General features: G+C 47.0%; 1 protein-coding gene across 1 annotated transcript; it reads right to left on the reverse strand.

Moving 5' to 3' along the window:
- Positions 1 to 243: 243 nt before the first annotated feature.
- On the reverse strand, positions 244 to 15437 carry DDX23 (DEAD-box helicase 23). The gene is made up of 17 exons (XM_036866662.1): positions 15326 to 15437; positions 10815 to 11023; positions 10281 to 10385; positions 7660 to 7753; positions 7484 to 7549; positions 6793 to 6931; positions 6375 to 6508; positions 6126 to 6238; positions 5737 to 5880; positions 5415 to 5640; positions 4962 to 5107; positions 4426 to 4603; positions 3443 to 3685; positions 2852 to 3003; positions 2540 to 2648; positions 1578 to 1752; positions 244 to 1140 (listed from the first exon to the last, which is right to left on the reverse strand). Exons 2-17 carry the CDS (start codon positions 11021 to 11023, stop codon positions 917 to 919), a joined length of 2457 nt encoding a protein of 818 aa, XP_036722557.1. The 5' UTR covers positions 15326 to 15437; the 3' UTR covers positions 244 to 916.
- Positions 15438 to 18742: the final 3305 nt, after the last annotated feature.

Genomic DNA, 18742 nt, shown 5'->3' on the forward strand with positions numbered 1-18742 from the left:
GTTCTGTGAAGCCAGAGTGGGGGAGGGAAGATGCATCACGGTCCTGCTGTCAGTGCCTTTTCCATCTCCCCTCAGGCACCTCCTATAGACTTAAACTATCAGCTCAGACCCGAGGCTCTTCTTTGGATGTTGATTTTCTTTCATCTCCCAAGTGAATCCACTGTGCCCAATGCTGTCCTCCTGGTCTTCTGTGGTACCAGGGAAGACCTGGGAGATGAATTTAGCTAGAACTAAGACACAGCCTTAATATTCGTGTATTTATTCTCAGAACATACAAACTCATCTTCTCAGAGAATAGAAAACAGAAAGTTCACTCTGACTTCAAGAAGGACTCAGCCAGCTCCCCGTCCCCACACCTGCTAAAAAATTCCCCGGGTGAGGGATGCCTAGAGTGCACAGTACCCCCTGGCACAGGGGCCGTGCACAACTCTAAACAAGGCTCTCCACTTGTTTTATAATCCAAAAGGGCAAACAGCTGTCAAAATGACAGTAAGAGTCCAAGATCCATACTCCTCAGTGCCAGATCCCCTGGGTCATCTAGGGCAATGATGGTGCTGCAGCTTACACAGTCACGTCTGTGCCGAAGAAGTCCCAGCCCGGCAGCCAGGTTTTGTTCAGTCTAGGAGGCAGTGCCAGTTGGCTGCCCCCATACCTGGCAAGAGCTGATGGCCCAATGCAATCCCAAAGCCCGCCGGAGGGGCAGGGCTGGGCCAAAACCTAGGGTAATTTGTTCTCCTTGCCTCCTAGCTTCTTCTCCTCTTACAGCCCCACACTCAGGCCTTCAGACCTGAGGGTCTGGGCCAGGGAGTCTGATTGTTTCCTAAGCCCCCATAAGAGTGAGGACCTGGGAAGAGATATGAGGGTCCTGAAGAACAGGCTCCAGGGCATGGCCTTGAACCGTGGGGAGAGCGCTGTGTCAGGCAAAGATGGTCTCTTCCCGGCGCTTCTTGGTGAGGATGGTGCCTGGCTTGTGCTGGGCATCGGGGTGGTTGGCTAGCTCTGGGGGGCAGGAGGACACCGGGCTCTCCAGGATGGCTTGCTTCAGCTCATAGAACACGGCAGAGTCCTCTTTGGTGAGGAAGGTGATGGCCACACCACTCTTGCCTGCTCGTCCCGTGCGGCCAATGCGGTGGATATAATCTGGGGAGGGGGAGGAATGTCACTCAGGGCGCCAGGCCAGATGCCCTGGTGAGCAGTGTCTGAAGCCTCCACTTCTAAAGGCTTCATCCTCCCCACCACACTTCTGAGGGCAGTAAACACAGCTCGTGCTGCCTGCATCTGCAGTGCCCATGGTGCTCTCCCCGCTAGCACTGCTGATGGTGGTCATCCTACCACATTAAGACTGAGTGGCCCAGCTCCGTTCTTCTCCATACCCAGAAGACAGAGCGCAATCCCAGGAGCTGGGACAACACACCCAAGAGAGATACAGAGCAGGAGCTCTTCTCACTGGGACAAGCAACCCTAGGCTCTGAGCTGTGAGAGTTGGCAGCAATAGCCTCCTCAGTGAAGCTACTCGAGGAGAAATGGGCAAGGAATCTCCCTTTACTTGGATTGAAGCTGCTTTCCCCTGCACTTACCTTCAATGTTTTTGGCCATATCATAGTTGACAACCATAGACACATCTTGGATGTCGATACCACGACCCGCCACATCTGTAGCCACCAAAATATCCTTGGCCCCAGCCTTGAGGTTGGATAGTGCAAACTCTCGCTGCTCCTGGCCTTTTCCACCATGCAGCGTACAAGCGTTGTACTGTTGGAAGAATGGCGAGGTGAAGAAAGAGCAATGGGATCATGGAAAGACGGAAGTTAGGAGGGAGTGGACCGGGAGGAGGGAGGGTTGCAGAGAGCAGCAGGGGAGATGGAAAGGGGAAGGAGGCAGAAAAGAGAACAAGGGCAACTGAAGTAAGGAGAGAACAGATGAGCTGAAGAAAGGGACAGGAGAGATGGGGGGTGGGGGGGGAGACACACAGACAGGGCAAGGTCAAAGGTAAAGCAATCAGGGGTGAGATGTGGAGCCAGACAGATGAGAAGTAGTGAAAGAGAGAATGAGGGTAAGAGATGACGGTGGAAAGCAGGGACCAAGAAATTTAAGGAAGTTTAAGCCTGAGTGGAGAGGACACACCCTTCCCCTCCAACACCAGTATCAGGAGTACAGGACACTGATGACTAACATCTCCCTCCTGACTACACCATCCTCCCTCCCAAACATATATAAAGACGAAACACTTCGACCCACTCTACTCCATATCCTCAGATCCCGCCAGGATGTGTCTCATAACCTCTCCCTGGCCCCAGCACACTTGGAGGAAGACCCAAGGCAGCTGTGGCTGGCACTGCTGGAATGGACAGGGAGTCATAGCAATTGACCAAGTCCTCTTTATCCCCATCAACCACCCTTTTCCCGCTGACCCTGGCTTGTTAAATACTGGAGAGGTTCAAGAATAGGTAAGCACTGAAAGCAGAAGCCTAGGCGGCCCGTCTAGTTTCAGAAAGCAGCACCAAAGAGACCAGGCATTGCTCTCCCCTCCCAGACACACCCCCATCTTCTCCAGGGATTTGGCCAAAACATCACAGCCCTTCTTCTGGTTGACAAAAATGATGATGGGTGGATCAAAGCCTTGCTCCAAGATTGCCAGCAGCTTTTTCCTGGAGAGAAGAGGAAGAGAAAAATGAGATGCATACTACCCTCCACTCCAAGTGAAATGCCCAACGCTGATCTACAAACACCAATTCCAGGATCTCCAATGCCCAGCTCTCCAACATGGCAGAACAGTCGCCCTCCAGCCACCACTCGCACTAAAAGAAGCCTCTTCTCCATTCTGTTTCCCTTGGCTCAGCTGCCCCCATACCTCTTTTCAGACTCTGACATGAGGAAGACCTTCTGTTCCACACGTTCGTGGGGCTTGCCGGCAGAGCCAATGTACACCACAGCAGGTCGCCGAAGGTAGCTCCGGGCCAGACGCTCCACCGCTGGGGGCATGGTGGCCGTGAACATAACTGTCTATGAAAACAAGAGGTTCAGCCCTGGGCCCAGGCAGACACATCACACATCCCACCATCAGCACAGGCAGCGCAGCCCAAGCTGCAGAACAGAAAATGAGCCATGGTGTGAGTTTTGACAGAAGTAGTGCCTGACAGACAGAAAACTGTCCTTTGCCTTCCCACTTCTTTCCTCAGTGCCTGTTCAGCAGAGTACTTTACATCTTATGATAACAGGAAGGGCTGAGAGCATTTGCCAGCACCTGTGGCGGGCAGTAGCATGACTCTTCGGAACCATATTTCCAGGGCTAAGAGGCTACACTGCTAGGACTGTGAGAGGACTGTACATGGTGAGCCACGCCTCACCATTCTGGAAACATGCACTTGCCTAGGGCAAGAAGGGCCCTGGAGCAGGTTTGGCAACTTGCCCAACTTTTCCCAGCCTAGGGAAGCAGCCTTACTTGGCGGTACTTATGTTTTCCTGACTCGAAGTTGGCCAACATCTTCTCAGGGTCCTCAGCCTCATCTGTGTCCGGCTTCTGGTTGCTGACAGGCATGTGCTCCAGGATCTTCTGGACGTCTGGCTCAAAGCCCATATCAATCATCCTGTCTGCCTCATCCAGAACCACATAGGTACAGCGGCTCAGCACCAGGTAGCGGTTCTCCAGCACATCAATCAGACGTCCTGGAGTAGCAATCACTATCTGGGGGGTACAGTGGAATCATGTGTGGCCCCAGCAGGTACCCCTTTCTTCTCTCTTCTGTGAACTATCCACCCACTTGGGCAACAGATCCCCAATGCTAAGGAACTATGACCCCAACCTCCAGTTATGTTTGGTAGTGAAAGTTCCTGAGAAGTGGCATGAAATCACTTGTTGCTACCTTGGATTTTTTCAGGAATAAATGGGGTCTCTGAGTAAGGTCCAGGGATTAGACAGAAGAGGCAACATCAACAGAACTTTCTTACACAGAAGAGAGACTAAGCGATACCATGGAGGGGGTTGGATAGAGGGATTATACTAATAAGCCTGCAGAAGACTCAATTCCTACAGCAGACTTCTTGTAAAAAGCTCTCCTCCCCAACCCTAAGAAGAAAGCAACACGAAATCAACGACATGGCCTTCCAGAGCGATTAAGAGCACAGCCTTCACATATGAGTCTCAGCTCTGCCCATCACCAGCTGTGACTTTGGGCAAGTTATTAACCTGACCCTCAGCTTCACCTGTAAAATGGAAATACCGTTATCTATTCTCTTTAAGGTGGTTGTGAGAATTAATGATATACAGAGTACAATCCCTGGTGCATGAGTCCTCCATAAATAACAGCACATATACACAAACCAGCCCCTTTCTTCATTTACTGTACATCTACGGCAGAAACTAGAAACAGAGTCCCCAGAGAGCCCTCCCAAATGGCGGGCTGGCTGCTGGCTCGGTGAACAAACCTCACAACCCATGCGCAGCCTGAAGCCCTGGTCTTCTCTGGAGATGCCGCCGATGACAGCCACAGTGCGGATGCCTAGCGGCTTCCCAAACTTGATGGTCTCTTCCTCAATCTGCTGAGCCAGCTCACGAGTGGGGGCCAGGATGATGGCATAAGGGCCCTGGTCTGACTCTTCGATCCTGTGGTAAATGGGACATCCCACAGTTTCATGAGCTTTGGTTCTCATCCAACCACAAACAGGAGCAAGACAAAGTCACTCTTAAGGGCAACTAAAGGGAATGAGGAGGGTGGTGGGAAAAGAATGTAACAATCGCTCTTAAAAATCAGACTCCGGGATAGCCAAGCTCTCCGGGGAGTGGTCCTTGCCAGCAATAAAATCATACACTTCTTTGACATCATGATCCAATTGTTCCCTAATATCTGACCCAGACTAAAGGCTTCTGATTATAGACTTAAAAAGAAACCCAAATGCTCATTTGCCATTTTCACATCTCCTGCTCAGTCAAACCCACTCCAGCTGGTGTCAGCTGATGTCACCTGTCAATTTTGGGGAGAGTGGTAATCCAGACCAGCAACGGGATGAGGAAGGCCGCTGTCTTGCCACTGCCAGTCTCAGCCACTCCAATGATGTCACGATTCTGTAGCCCAATGGGAATTGCCTGACGCTGGATAGGTGTCGGCTCCTGTAGTGACCCAGAGACAGTAACGTGTACAGGCAAAATTATACTGCCTGGGCTGCTGCTGACAGAGTCGGCACATATGCCAGCACAGTGGGAGGATACCAAGCACAGTGAACAGGAATGGGACCCGAGAAGAAACACAATCAACAAACAATACTTCCACCAGAAACTGAGAGACGTCACCTTGGTGCCCACTGGCAGAGAAGGCACCAAACAGTCTAGGAACAAAGTTCTCTGTTCTCAAATTAAATCTGTACCCCTAGAATCTGGGAACACGTTAGGCCTTCTGGGCCCATCTGCTCCTTTGTACCTTGTAGCCACACTTATCGATGACCTCCAAGATGTGTGGAGGCAGAGAAGAGTCTTTCCAGGACCGGATGGGATTGGGGATCTTGCCACCTTTGGTGGTGATGCTGTAGTCCTCACGGAAGATCCGCCAGTCCCTGTCTGTCATCTCATCCAACTTCTTCTGGGACCAATGCCGATCATCCCAGCGTTGCTTGGCTTCCTTCTTACGAAGTTTGCGGAGTCTTGCCCTGGAGCAGGACATGGGGAATGAAGGGGGTTCGTATCCTCCATCTCCTTCCTGTAGACTCGGCTCTGCCCAACCACCCGCAGCCCTGACCACTCACTCCTCCTGCTCCTTTTCTTCCAGCGTCCGCCTCTTCTCCATTAGGTCTCCATAGAAACGTGATTGCTCTCGCTTCTGCTGCTTTAGGTCAATGCCTGCAATGAAGCCTCGCCCCAACAACTGCACCTGGTGCCGTTCTTTGTACCTGGGATTGAGACAGAGGAAGAGGAAAAGAGAAGGAGCTGCTAAGCACAAGGATGGAGGTGCAGACTACCAACATGTACCAGTTCCCCTTCCAGCCAGGGTCTTTCATCGCCCAGAGGGCTGGCTAACTACTATTTTACCCATCTCCTCATCCCAGCCTATCTTACTTCTATCTCTGTAGTCACTGGTTCTCTCTAGCAACTGCCTAGTTTAAAAGACCAAGCACTGAGGCCTGAAGACACTCACAGGGGGTTGTAGTCAATGGAAGTGTCCTCAGATGCATCCCACTCAAAGACAAACTTGCGGTCATTGAGATGCCTTGTCCGGCGCCGCTTCTTGATGCCACCCAGGTAACGCTCCTGCCCGGGTACAGAACACAAAGCCCATCAAACGGGAGGCCCAAATCTCATATACAGAGATCAGAATGGCCAAACAACCAAACCTCCTTAGTGTGTGAGGAGCGTGGGGCCATGAAGACAGAGCTGAGGCCTGCACCTTAATGGCATGCAGTTCCTTGCTCTTATCCTTCTCCTCCCGGATCTTCTGCCGCCCTTCCTCATCCTCATTTCCGTTGGTCTCCCGCTCCATCCTCTCCCTGCGTTCCCGACGTTCCCGTTCCTGAGGGTCTTCTGCAGACCAAAGAAAGCAAAGCTGCAGAAGAACTCAGTGGAAGAAAAAAGAGGGCATGGAGGAGATCCAGACAACAGACACCAAATGAGTAAAAAAAGGGGGGGGAGATTTATGATACAAGGGCAATGGAGACCTAACAGAAAGATATTTTTCTCAGAAACTTGCCCCATCCTTCCTTCTTCCAAACTCAGAGCAAATAGGTTTCTAGCTCTCCTGAGTTACACCACAATCCCATCCCACCCTTCCCTACCCCGTCTAGGAGCTACAGGGTAAGAAAACGAACCCAACATTTTCCTGCCCAAGTCTTGGAACTGTTTCCTTTTCTTCCTCTCTTCTTCAAGCAACCTCTGCCGCTCCTCCACCTCCTGCTGCCGTCGCTTTAGGGCTTCAGCCTCTCGTTCTGCTTTGGAGAGGAACTTGGGCTACAAAACAGATTACAACTGTAAACAAAGGATCTGGGAACAGGGTATAATCACATCACTGACGGCAAGATGGCAGGGGGCCCAAAAATATTTGCTCAGGCATTAAACATGTTAAGGAAAACATAAATAGGCCCAGGACCCTGTTATGGGCTAAACTGTGTCTCCCTCAAAATTCACATGTTGAAGCCCTACCCTCCAGTACCTCAGAATGTGACTGTATTTGGAGACAAAGCCTTTAAAGGGGTGATTAAGGTAACCTGAGGCTCCAAGATTGGGCCCTAAACCAATCTGACTGTGTCCTTATAAAAAGAGAAAATTTGGACACACAGAGATACCAGGAGCATACACACACAGAGGGAAGAGCATGTGAATATGGAAAAGACATCCATCTACAAGCTAAGGAGAGAAGCCTCAGAAGAAACAACCCCATCTGATCTCAGACTTCTAGCCTCCAGAACTGTGAGGAAATAAATTTCTGTTGTTTAAGTCACTCAGTCCGTGTGTTCTGTCATGGCAGCCCTAGCCAACTAATACAGACCTTCAAGCTCTTACCTTAGCCTCAGCTTCTTCCTCAGCCTTTTTCTTGGCCAGAAGTTCCTCCAGGGATAATGGCTGGGCCTGAAGATAAAACACAGGACTTCAGTCCATAGAGGCTCTCTCCCTGTGAAGAACAAAGTTGGGCTTGAACTGAAGAGGAAGATGAGGAAAAAAATCCTTCCTCTTTTTACCTTAGGCTTCTTATCACCATGTTCATCCTCTTCATCCTTCCTAGAGTCTCTGTCTTTCCGAGATTTAAAATCTTTTCCTCGGCCAGGAGACAAACTTTAAGGCAAAGGAACAGGAAAAGTCCATATCACTCTTAGCCTAGCCCCTGGATGAGGTTCAGACTGAGCTCGCCAAAAGAGGATGGAAGTTTTCCCACCACTCAGCAAGACTGGCCCACGGTCCTCCAACATGTCCTGAAGCTCCTTTTGCAGGCCTGGTCACTCTGCCTGCTCTGAAACCTAACGATGGCCCTGTCTTGGCCCCATTCTACCTGAATCTCCTTTTCTGAGACTATTCTCTTCTGGGAAGTGGATCTTCACTACTGATATCAAAAATATTTCCTCCAAATATTACTCAGCCATAAAAAAAGAAGGAAATATTACCATTTGCAGCAACATGGATGGACCTAGAGATTATCACACTGAGTGAAGTCAGACAGAGAAAGACAAATATATGGTATCACTTATACGTGGAATCTAAAAAATAATACAAATGAATTATTTACAAAACAGAAACAAACTCACAGACACAGAAAACAAACTTATGGTTACCAAAGGGGAAGGGGGGCGGGGAAGGCTAAATTAGACTAAATTAGGAGTATGGGATTAACAGATACACACGACTATATATAAAATAAACAACAAGAATTTACTGCAGGGACTTCCCTGGTGGCACAGTGGTTGAGAATCTGCCTGCCAATGCAGGGGACATGGGTTCGAGCTCTGATCTGGGAAGATCCCACATGCCGCGGAGCAACTAAGCTCGTGCACCACAACTACTGAGCCTGCGCTCTAGAGCCCACGAGCCACAACTACTGAGCCTGTGCTCTAGAACCCGCAAGCCACAACTACTGAGCCTGCGTGCCACAATTACTGAAGCCCCTGCGCCTAGAGCCCGTGCTCCGCAACAAGAGAAGCCACGGCAATGAGAAGCCTGCGTACCACAACAGAGTAGCCCCCGCTCGCCGCAATTAGAGAAAGCCTGTGCCACAACGAAGACCCAACGCAGCCAAAAATAAATAAATAAAACTTTTTTAAAAATAAAAAACGTACAATTAAAAAAATTCTTAGGGCTTCCCTGGTGGCGCAGTGGTTGAGAATCTGCCTGCCAATGCAGGGGACACGGGTTCGAGCCCTGGTCTGGGAGGATCCCACATGCCACGGAGCAACTAGGCCCGTGAGCCACAACTACTGAGCCTGCGCGTCTGGAGCCTGTGCTCCGCAACAAGAGAGGCCGCGACAGTGAGAGGCCCGCGCACCGCGATGAAGAGTGGCCCCCGCTTGCCACAACTAGAGAAAGCCCTCGCACAGGAACGAAGACCCAACACAGCCAAAAAAAATAAATTAAAAAAAAAAAAAAAAATTCTTAAAAAAAAGAATTTACTGTATAGCACAGGGAACTATATTCAATATCTTGTAATAACCTATAATGGAAAAGAACCAGAAAATATACTTGTGTGTTTGTGTGTGTGTGTGTGTGTGTGTGTGTACGAAACTGAATCACTTTGTTATATACTTGAGACTAATACAATATTGTAAATCAACTATATTTTGATTAAAAAAATATTTCCTCCAAATAGCATATGCATGTCAGAAGAAAAAAAAATGCTGCATTACTTTAGAATACACAATAAATTTAGCCGACATGGCCACCCACATACACCCTTCCCAGATACTGCTATATATGTCCTTTCCTCATCTCTCCTTCCTACCAGCCCCAGCAATCTTTTCCCCACACCTGCTATAAGCTTAATATGCAAGAGATCTCAAATAACCCCACTGCGTTTGTTACAAGAATTCTATTCTTTGCCCTGAATTCTAACCTACAGATTCAGGGCCTAATAAAAACTTTGTATAGAAAGTCTCCAGGGCTTCCCTGGTGGTGCAGTGGTTAAAAATCCGCCTGCCAATGCACGGGACACGGGTTCGAGCCCTGGTCCGGGAAGATCCCACATGCCGTGGAGCAACTAAGCTCATGCGCCACAACTACTGAGCCTGCGTTCTAGAGCCCGCGAGCCACAGCTACTGAGCCTGTGTGCCACAACTACTGAAGCCCACACGCCTAGAGCCCGTGCTCCGCAACAAGAGAAGCCAGCGCAATGAGAAGCCGGCGCACCACAACAAAGAGTAGCCCCCGCTCACCGCAACTAGAGAAAAAAGCCCATGTGCAGCAACGAAGACCCAACGCAAACAAAATATAAATAAGAAACAAATAAAAAAAAAAAAAGAAAGTTTCCAGAACAAAGAGATCAAGATACTGGTGCATTAAGCTATCCCAACAAATATATGTTGTACATTCTGGGTAGAAAACTGAATGGTCTGATGGAGCTGTTTTGTTGGCTGGTAACCTTTTCAAACTAATTTCTAAATTCTAAGAACAAGCTGACCCTCAAGAGGTGGTGACTTCACTAACTGGTTATACTTTCCAAAGAAGGTGTGTGCCTTCTAAAAAAGACAGCTCTACAATAGCTGCCAATAGGATTCACTATGGAAAATTTACTTTCCCCCGAAGCTGAGCCAGCTGAGATGCAGACGGGAAGCGAGCAGAGCGGTGCCCTAAAGCCCACTCCCACTCCCCCAGGTACCTGGATCGCTTGCGGTCCCGTCTGTGCCCATCCTTATCCCGATCTCGGTCCTTCTTATTCCGATCCCGCTCCTTATCTCGCTCTCGTTCTTTGTGCCGGCGTTCTCTGAAGACAGCACATTTAAGAAATTACATGATACTTCCTGAGTATACTGCTTCACTGCAGCCCTAAGAAGGTTCCCATGCTCTTTTCTCCCCAAAGTAATATTTTACAAATTGGAAAATGTGTTTCCCAAGAAGTTATGAGGGAGTTCTAAGAAGGTCTTAGAGCTCAGAGCTGTACTGCTAAGTATCAGTGGCAATGATAGGCCATGGATTATGTGAACAGATGAACTATCTTCCTCGATCATCTGGACCTTCATCTTACAAGTTCCCTCTTAACCTTTAAGAACTACTGGGTCACTAGGTGTAGAGAAATGTATGAAAGACTAATGCCCTAATATGGCGGCATCAGAGGAAAACCAAGAATAAAGGAGTTTGACATGTACTGAAATGTACACTCCCTTTCCACGTAACAAACAGAAAATTACTTTACCTTTCTGTAGACTTGGAACGGGAACGGGAGCGAGAACGGCTGCCTCCTCGACGCCTTTCCCTTGAACGATGCCGTTTCCTATCTTTAGATGGGGAAGACTTCCGGTCTCGGTCTCTATCCCGTTCTCTGTCAGGAGTCCGAGATCGCTTCCTTTCCTCCTTGGAAGGTGATGCCTCACGGTCCTTCTTATCAGCCAGCTCTCCTGCCATCTGTCATGGGTAAGAGGAGTATTTATTATGTACTAGGTACTGCTCTAAACTTTTTACAAATAATTTACTTAATCTCAAAACAACCCTCTGAGGTAGATATATTGGTATGCATGCTTTATGGATGAAGAAACTGAAGCTCAGATATATAAAGTAACTTGCCTAAGGACACACGGGTGTTAAGTGTCAGAGTTTTAGGCAGTCTGGCTCCAGAGGCCCATTCTTATTCATTAACGCTATATTATTTCTCTGGGATTCCTTTTTGTATATATTCATTTCCAAAAGTATACAATGAATATAGCTTATTTTTATAATTAGACTGCAAGAGTATTAAAAGAAATGTTAGTTAATGAATAGTATACTAGCTATCTCTAGAAGCATCTTGTTTTGTTTATCTTAAGAGTCTACTGTGTCTGCCAGCCCACCAGGATCAGTCAACGTATATACATCTAAGGGAGATAAGTTCTCTTGAGCTCATAAAGAAAGCTCAAAAGAGAAAAAAGGAGTTTAACTTAGAGATTTTGGGATTATGATCAGCACCTCAAGGAAACCTAAATTCAAATAGAGAAACTCATTTTACTCAGATTAAAAGAAATGTATTTCTAGTTATGCAATGGCAAAAACTTGTGAAGGGTACATAGGACTCCATACACTTTGGTTTTACAACTTCCTGAGAATCTATAATTATTTTAGAATTTAAAATAAGGGAGGGAGGAATGGAGAGAGGGAAGGAGGGAAAGAGGGAGGAAGAAGTGTACCAGACACTAGAGATCACAGATGTTCTGACTCATGTTCCCTACTCAGATTTTCACAGCCTTGATTGTGATCCAGTCCCATGAAAAGTTTGAGCAGGAATTTGTTCTGTCCCCATACTGCCTAGAGGACATTGAACACCATGCCACACTGTCAACTGCCCTTCAGACTACAAAATCTACTTCAGCCAGGTGCTAAATTCAGACAGCAAGTCTGAATCTGCCTCTATTCCACCATCACCACCACCATCCCTAAGCCTCAGGATATATTTTTCAGAACTTACTTTAACCCCAAATGGTTCCAATGAAATAACAGTTCCCTAAGCTTTAGCTTACGATCCCCCTTTCCCATGTAATTCCTGTCATGTATTTTTAAGAAGGGAGAGTATGTAAAGAAGAGAAAAAAATGAACAAGTAGCACTTTCAAAAGGTGGAGACAACCCATTTTACCTCAAAATTGCCAGTACGTCATGCATATCACATGGAAATTATACTTATGTCTCGTCCACTTATAGCCCTAAGAAAACAATCCAGGGACTTCCCTGGTGGCACAGCGGTTAAGAATCTGCCTGCCAATGCAGGGGATACGGGTTCAATCCCTGGTCTGGGAAGATCCCACATGCCGCAGAGCAACTAAGCCCATGCGCCACAACTACTGAGCCTGCGCTCTAGAGACCGCAAGCCACAGCTACTGAAGCCCATGAGCCTAGAGCCCGTGCTCTAGCCCATGCTTCACCGCAACGAGAAGCCCGCGCACAGCAACGAAGACCCAATGCAGCCAAAAATAAAAATAAATATATAAAATAAAATAGCCCTCTTCTATTAAAGAAAAAAAGAAAACAATCCAGAGGAAAGGCCATCTTCTCTATAAAGCACCCTGGACATCAACATTCTTTCGACAAATATTCACTGTGTACCTGGTAGGTGCCAGAAACTATTCTAAGTACTAGAGATACAGCAGTAAACAAAACAAAGTCTCTGATCTCATGATGCTTAAACTCCAGTGAAGCAGACAACAGTTAGGCAGAAAGATAAGAGAATTTCAAACAGAAATGAGTGCTAATGAAGAGAGTAAAACAGGGTGACGTGATGGGGAGCAGTATGAACAAGAGATAGAAGGCTCTGGAAAGAATTTTTTAGATGACATGTAAGCTGAGACTTGAATGATGGGAATAGAGTCTGCAAAAATCAGGGAAAAGAATTTATTGGGCAGAAGGGACAGTAAGGCACTGGGGCAAGAACTAGCTTAGCATGTTTGCCAATTAAAAATAGACTCGTGTGGGACTTCCCTGGTGGTCCAGTGGTAAAGAATCCGCCCTGCAATGCAGGGGATGAGGGTTCGATCCCTGATCAGGGAACTAAGATCCCACATGCCGCGGGGCAACTAAGCCCGTACGCTACAACTACTGAGCCCGCACGCCTCAACTAGAGAGCGTGTGTGCAGCAAACTACAGAGCCCACGCGCTCTGGAGCCTGAGCACCACAACTAGAGAGAAGCCCATGCGCCGCAACAAAGATCCTGCATGCCACAACAAAGACCCTCGGCAGCCAAAAATAAAAATAAAAAATATGTAAAAAAAATAAAATAGACTCGTGTGAGGAATTCCTTGGCGGTCCAGTGGTTAGGATTCAATGCTTTCACTGCTGGGGCGGGGTTTGATCCCTGGTCAGGGATCTAAGATCCCGCAGGCTGCACAGCACGGCCAAAACAAAGAGACTCATGTGGCTCAGTGGCAGTGACCAAGGGGGAAGACTAATTCGAGATGAGTTCAGGGAGGTAGGCAGGGGTTAGATCATGGAACTGTGTTTCAGGCCAGGGTAAAGGAACTTGGATTTTAATCTAACTGCAGTGGGAACCTTAGAAAGGTGTTAAACAGGAAGTGATGTGGTCTTATTTTACATTTTCAAAGAATTACTTTGGTGACTTCAAGAAAATATACGGTAGGGAGGCAACAGTGAACACAGAACCACTGAGAATGCTATTATAGTAGTCTACACAAGAGATGACAGTGGCTTGTTCTAGGAAAGTGGCAATGGAGATGAAAAGAAGTAGAAGGCTTCAGGGTACATTTTGAAGGCAGAGCTGAAAGGACTTACTGATGAAGGGAGGAAACAAAGAGGAGAGACAAACATAACTCCTAAATTTACGGTCTGACCAACTGGTTAAATGGTTCACGGTGCCATTAGTGACCAGAGGAGACTGGGGAAGGAAAAGACTTAGAAGAAATCAAAAGTTTTATTTTGACCATATTGAGTGTAAGATGTCAATAAGAAAACCAAGTGGAGATTCCAGAAAGGCGGTTGAAAATATAATTCTGCAACTCAAGAGAGAGTCTGGAGACAGTAACTTGAGTTATCAATATACAGATTGCTTTTAAAGACATGGGACACTAAATGATATTACCTAAGTAGGCATTCTAGTTAAAGAAGAAATTAGAAGAGGACCCAGGATTGACCTCTGGAACACTGTAACATTTATAAGTCAGGCACAGGAGGAGCCAGAGGAAAAAACTGGAAAGAAACAACAGCCAGTGAGAAAGAAGAAAAAATAGTAAAGTTCGGCATCACAGAAGTCAAAAATGTGTTTCAAGGAGGGAGGGGTTACCTGTGTCAAGTGGAGAAAGACTAGAAAATAAAGGAGTGACCCTTGCATTTGGAAAAACAGAGATGGCTTGGTGACCTTTGACAAGAGCTGTTTCGGTGGCATGGAGGGAGTAGAAGGCTGAGTGGAGTGAGCTTAGAAGAGAATGGGAAGTGCAAATAAGAAGAAAGCAAACGTAGGAAACTTTTATTATAGGTTCCACTTATCACAAACCTCCGCATCTTTGAGTTCCTCAGTTCTGGTAGGGCAGGGGCAGAGTCTTTTTTTCATTCAATGAACTATGTACTTATCAAGCATCCACTATATGCAAGGCACCGTGCTAGGCGCTGTGTGAGTTACAAAAGGAAATCAGGAAGATCCTGTCCACAGGAAGCTTACAAAACAATAGAGGGTTATGAGACACATAGCAGGATGCAGGCTCAGATGAATTATTGCAGGAGTTCAAAGAAGTTTACTTTCACTTGTAAAAGGGAATTTGGAAAGACTGTAGAGGAAGTAGCTCTTGAGCACTGAAATATAGGTAGAATTTGAAGATGTGTAACTGAAGGTGCCAGAAAGAAGTCATTCCCGGAAAAAGAAATAATACAGGAGGCGCAGAGGCGGGAAAGCATGACTGGTTCTGGGAGAAAAGCCAGAGTTTCAGTTTGTCTGGAGCAAGGGCTACTCGAAACATGAAGGAATAAAGTCGGACTGAGGGTATCACAGGTGCTGTGCGCGTGGGAAAAGGTCTGACCTGGAACATCGTCCAGGGACCTGCCCTGTGCCCCCAGGAACCAACACTCCCGCTGGGGCCCGCGCCCTTTCGCTCCTGCCCGCCAGAGCTTTCCAAGCTCGTGCCCCTTCCCTGAGGCGTTCTTCCCGCCTTATCCCGGAGACAGGAGCCACCGCTGTGCCCTCACTCTCGCCTTCTCTGCAAGCTCCTGGAAAACGCTTCCATCGCCCGAGACTCACCACTCTTGAGTCCGAACCGCCCAACGCGGCCTCAACGTCGCCGAGCAGTCGCCATCTTTCCCGTTTCCTGGTCGCCGGGCTGCTCCCCCGGCCGCGCGGCAAGCTGGGAAGGCGAGTTCCTGGTGCCGGGCAGCGCAGGCCGACAGCGAGGGCCTGAGAACTACCAATCCCAGAATGCACGGTGAGAGCGTCGGCCCCTGGCCGCGGGGGCCGCTGGGCAATGTGGTTCGCCAAACATCTGAGTCTGCGGGAGGAAGAGTTTTTCGTGGGCCGGCCTTTCTCAAAAGGTTTTTCTCTCCGCGGGCGCAGTCCTCCTGGAATATGCTGGTTTTCCTAGAAACTGTAGTTAATGACATCATGGCCTGTGGCTTACAACGGAGAAATTTAAGGCCTTCCTTAGATAGCAATAGCACGTCATTAGAACTAGCAACTACAGTAACAACTATAAATACCGTTTATGGAAAAGCGTTTTTACAAAAAATCTTTGAGATAGATTATTAGCCCCATTTTACGGGTGGACAAACTAAAAGTTAAGTTACAGGAGCAGCCTAGTATTTCCCAATGAGGGTGGGACGATTCATGGTGTGAGACTATCCCAGGTTTAGGAGGACATTTTAGCAACCCTGGCCCAGCGGTAACACCCTGGTTACTGTGACAACTCAAAATGAGCCCACACAATGGATTCCAAAGGCCTCCTGGAAGGATGGTATCTCCTGGGCTGTGGCACCTGGTTTTCTCAACATTCCAGACAGGACTTGCCTTCTTCACTCTCTTGCTCTTTGGAATCTGGCCAGTTGTTTGGGTTATCTTAATACTTTTTTGTTCTTTCTTTCTCCTAGTTCCCTCTTTTCAGTCCTCCAATGAGATTTTTCCCCAAAAATTGTACTTTCACTTTGTTTCTCTTTGGTCATATGGTTCATAATTCTACCCCCCTTCCTCCCAAACAAAAACAAAAACTCTGGCATCTTCTAGGATGGTTTAGATAGATACCAGGAAGTAACTAATGCCTCTTTCCTTCCCTTTCTCCCATCACCAGCTTTTTGGTTTCAATCCCACATAGCTTTAGTTCTGGTTTTTCTTTCTGAATGTGTTCAGTTCTACTGAAGCAGAGCCTGGGATAGGCCCACATAATCCTAAAGCTCTGAGCCTCAGGCATAAAGGCCCAAAGTAACCCTGGGAGAGGCACATTTCTGCTCTTAGAACTCTGCAGCCTTTGGGCTGCCCACTTGGACCTCACAGAGAGAATGGAAAAGTTGTCTGAGGTCTGTTGGGTGTAATTCACCCAGTGAACACTGGAGGGCTATCCACTCACAGAATGGAGCTAACAATCAGACCAAAGGTGTAGAGCTGCAGTTGCTATTTACTAAGTATTGATACCTCCTAGTACCCAACTCTGTGCTGGACACTTAACTTACATTACTTTTTTTAAAAAAAATAAATAAATTTATTTATTTCTATTTTTGGCTGCGTTGGGTCTTCATTGCTGCACGCGGGCTTCTCTCCAGTTGTGGCAAGTGGGGGCTACTCTTCGTTGCGGTGCGCAGGCTTCTTATTGTGGTGGCTTCTCTTGTTGTGGAGCCCGGGCTCTAGGCATGCAGGCTTCAGTAGTTGTGGCACGCGGGCTCAGTAGTTGTGGCTCACGGGCTCTAGGCGCGTGGGCTTCAGTAGTTGTGGCGCACGGGCTTAGTTGCTCCACGGCATGTGGGATCTTCCTGGACCAGGGCTCGAACCCGTGTCCCCTGCATTGGCAGACGGATTCTCAACCACTGCCCCACCTGGGAAGCCCTAACTTTACTTGTTCTTCTAATAGTATAAGATGGGCATTATCTCCATTTTACTGATAAGGAGATTGTGGCCCAGAAAGATTCTAAGTCCACATAGTTAAAAGAATGGAGCCAGTATTCAACTCCAAGTTCATTTAATTTCAGAGTAGATGCTCTTGCCCCATTTCCAGGCTACCATTCTCAATCATCTTTAAAGATCAGTAAATTGAGACCCAGAAAGTTGATGAAGCTTGTCCAAGTTCAGAGTGGCAGAGTTCCCCTAGTATTGGTGCACACATCTCTCACGGCACATGTAAGACATTGAGCTTAAAGGATACTTGCATGGTTTGTCCTACCCTGCTAGTTCTTTCACAAATATGCATCTTTGGAGATGCAGACAGAGGGACTACATTCTAGTAAGGACCATAGGGAGAGAGTCTCCTATCTAGGTACCACATGGCTAGCAGTAAGGGGCCCATGGAATTACAGTTAACACTGAGACTGAGTTTGAATCCTGACTCTACTACTTAACCAGAGTATGATCTTGTACAAGTTATGTGGAATCTCTGGCTTTTCTATTTCTTCTTTTATAAAAGAGGGATAATAATACCATTTGCCACACAGGATAGGATAGCAGAGAAGTGAAAAGTGCATGTTCTGTAGAGAACAAACTAGTGGTTACCAGTGGGGAGAGGGAAGGGGCAATATAGGGGTAGGGGGAAAAAAGAGTTATTATGGGATTATATGAAATCATGTGTGTGAAACTTTTGAAAATTGTAAAGCACTATAGAACTTGAAGACTCATTCAATTTTTAAAAAGTGAAAAAATAATTAAATGGTTAAACTTAAAAAAAAAGTGCATGTTCTGGAGCCAGGTTGCCTGGATTTGTATCCAGATTCTATCACTTTCTAGCTGTGTGACCTCAAGCACATTAATCTCTCTGAATCTCAGTTTCCCTGTCTGTAGAATGACGTCGGTAGTAACTCATAGTGTTATCACAGGAATAAATAACATATAAAGAACTTATAAGCAGCCCTGACCCATAGTAAACATTTAACAAATGTTAGATATTTTCATTTATGAGGTTAAATGTGATAACGTAGAGGGGATCGGGAGTTTGGGATTGGGAGTTTAGGATGAGAATATGAAAAAGAATATATATATATATGTATATGTATAACTAAATTACTTTGCTGTACAGTAGAAATTAACACAACATTGTAAATCAACTATACTTCAATAAAATTTTTTAAAAATACTAAACTGAAAAAAATGTGATAGTGTAGGTAAAGCACTCAGCACAATGCTGAGCACATAGTAAGTACTCAATACACAGTAACTATTTCCAGTACACTAGGAAACTTGGAAAAAAGAGCTATAAGCAGCTGAAGAGAAGGGATGTTAAGGCCCCTGAGCTGCCATCAACAGGCCATGGACTTGGAAGTTCCAGAAAGCAGAAGGCATCACCTCGCCTTGAACTCAGAGGAGACCAGAACCCTTGGAACCTCCCAGCCTTGGCTTCAGTCTGTCTACCTTCTGCAGGGGTTGGGATCTCAGCAGCCTGGATCTCCTTCTGATGATTCCACTGAACCTTGTCTCTCTCCTCTAGACTCTCCAGGGCAATGGTTCTCAACCACGAGTGATTTTGCACTG

This window comes from Balaenoptera musculus, chromosome 10, assembly GCF_009873245.2.
Source record: "Balaenoptera musculus isolate JJ_BM4_2016_0621 chromosome 10, mBalMus1.pri.v3, whole genome shotgun sequence".
Lineage (NCBI taxonomy): Eukaryota > Metazoa > Chordata > Mammalia > Artiodactyla > Balaenopteridae > Balaenoptera > Balaenoptera musculus.

Coding starts and splice junctions, on each gene's coding strand:
- DDX23 (XM_036866662.1), bottom strand. CDS start 11,023: ATGGCAGGAGAGCTGGCTGATAAGAAGGACCGTGAGGCATCACCTTCC. Junction 6,932..7,483: donor AGGAAGAAGCTGAGGCTAAG/GTAAGAGCTTGA, acceptor TCTGTTTTGTAG/CCCAAGTTCCTCTCCAAAGC. Junction 5,881..6,125: donor TCCATTGACTACAACCCCCT/GTGAGTGTCTTC, acceptor TCTCAATCCCAG/GTACAAAGAACGGCACCAGG.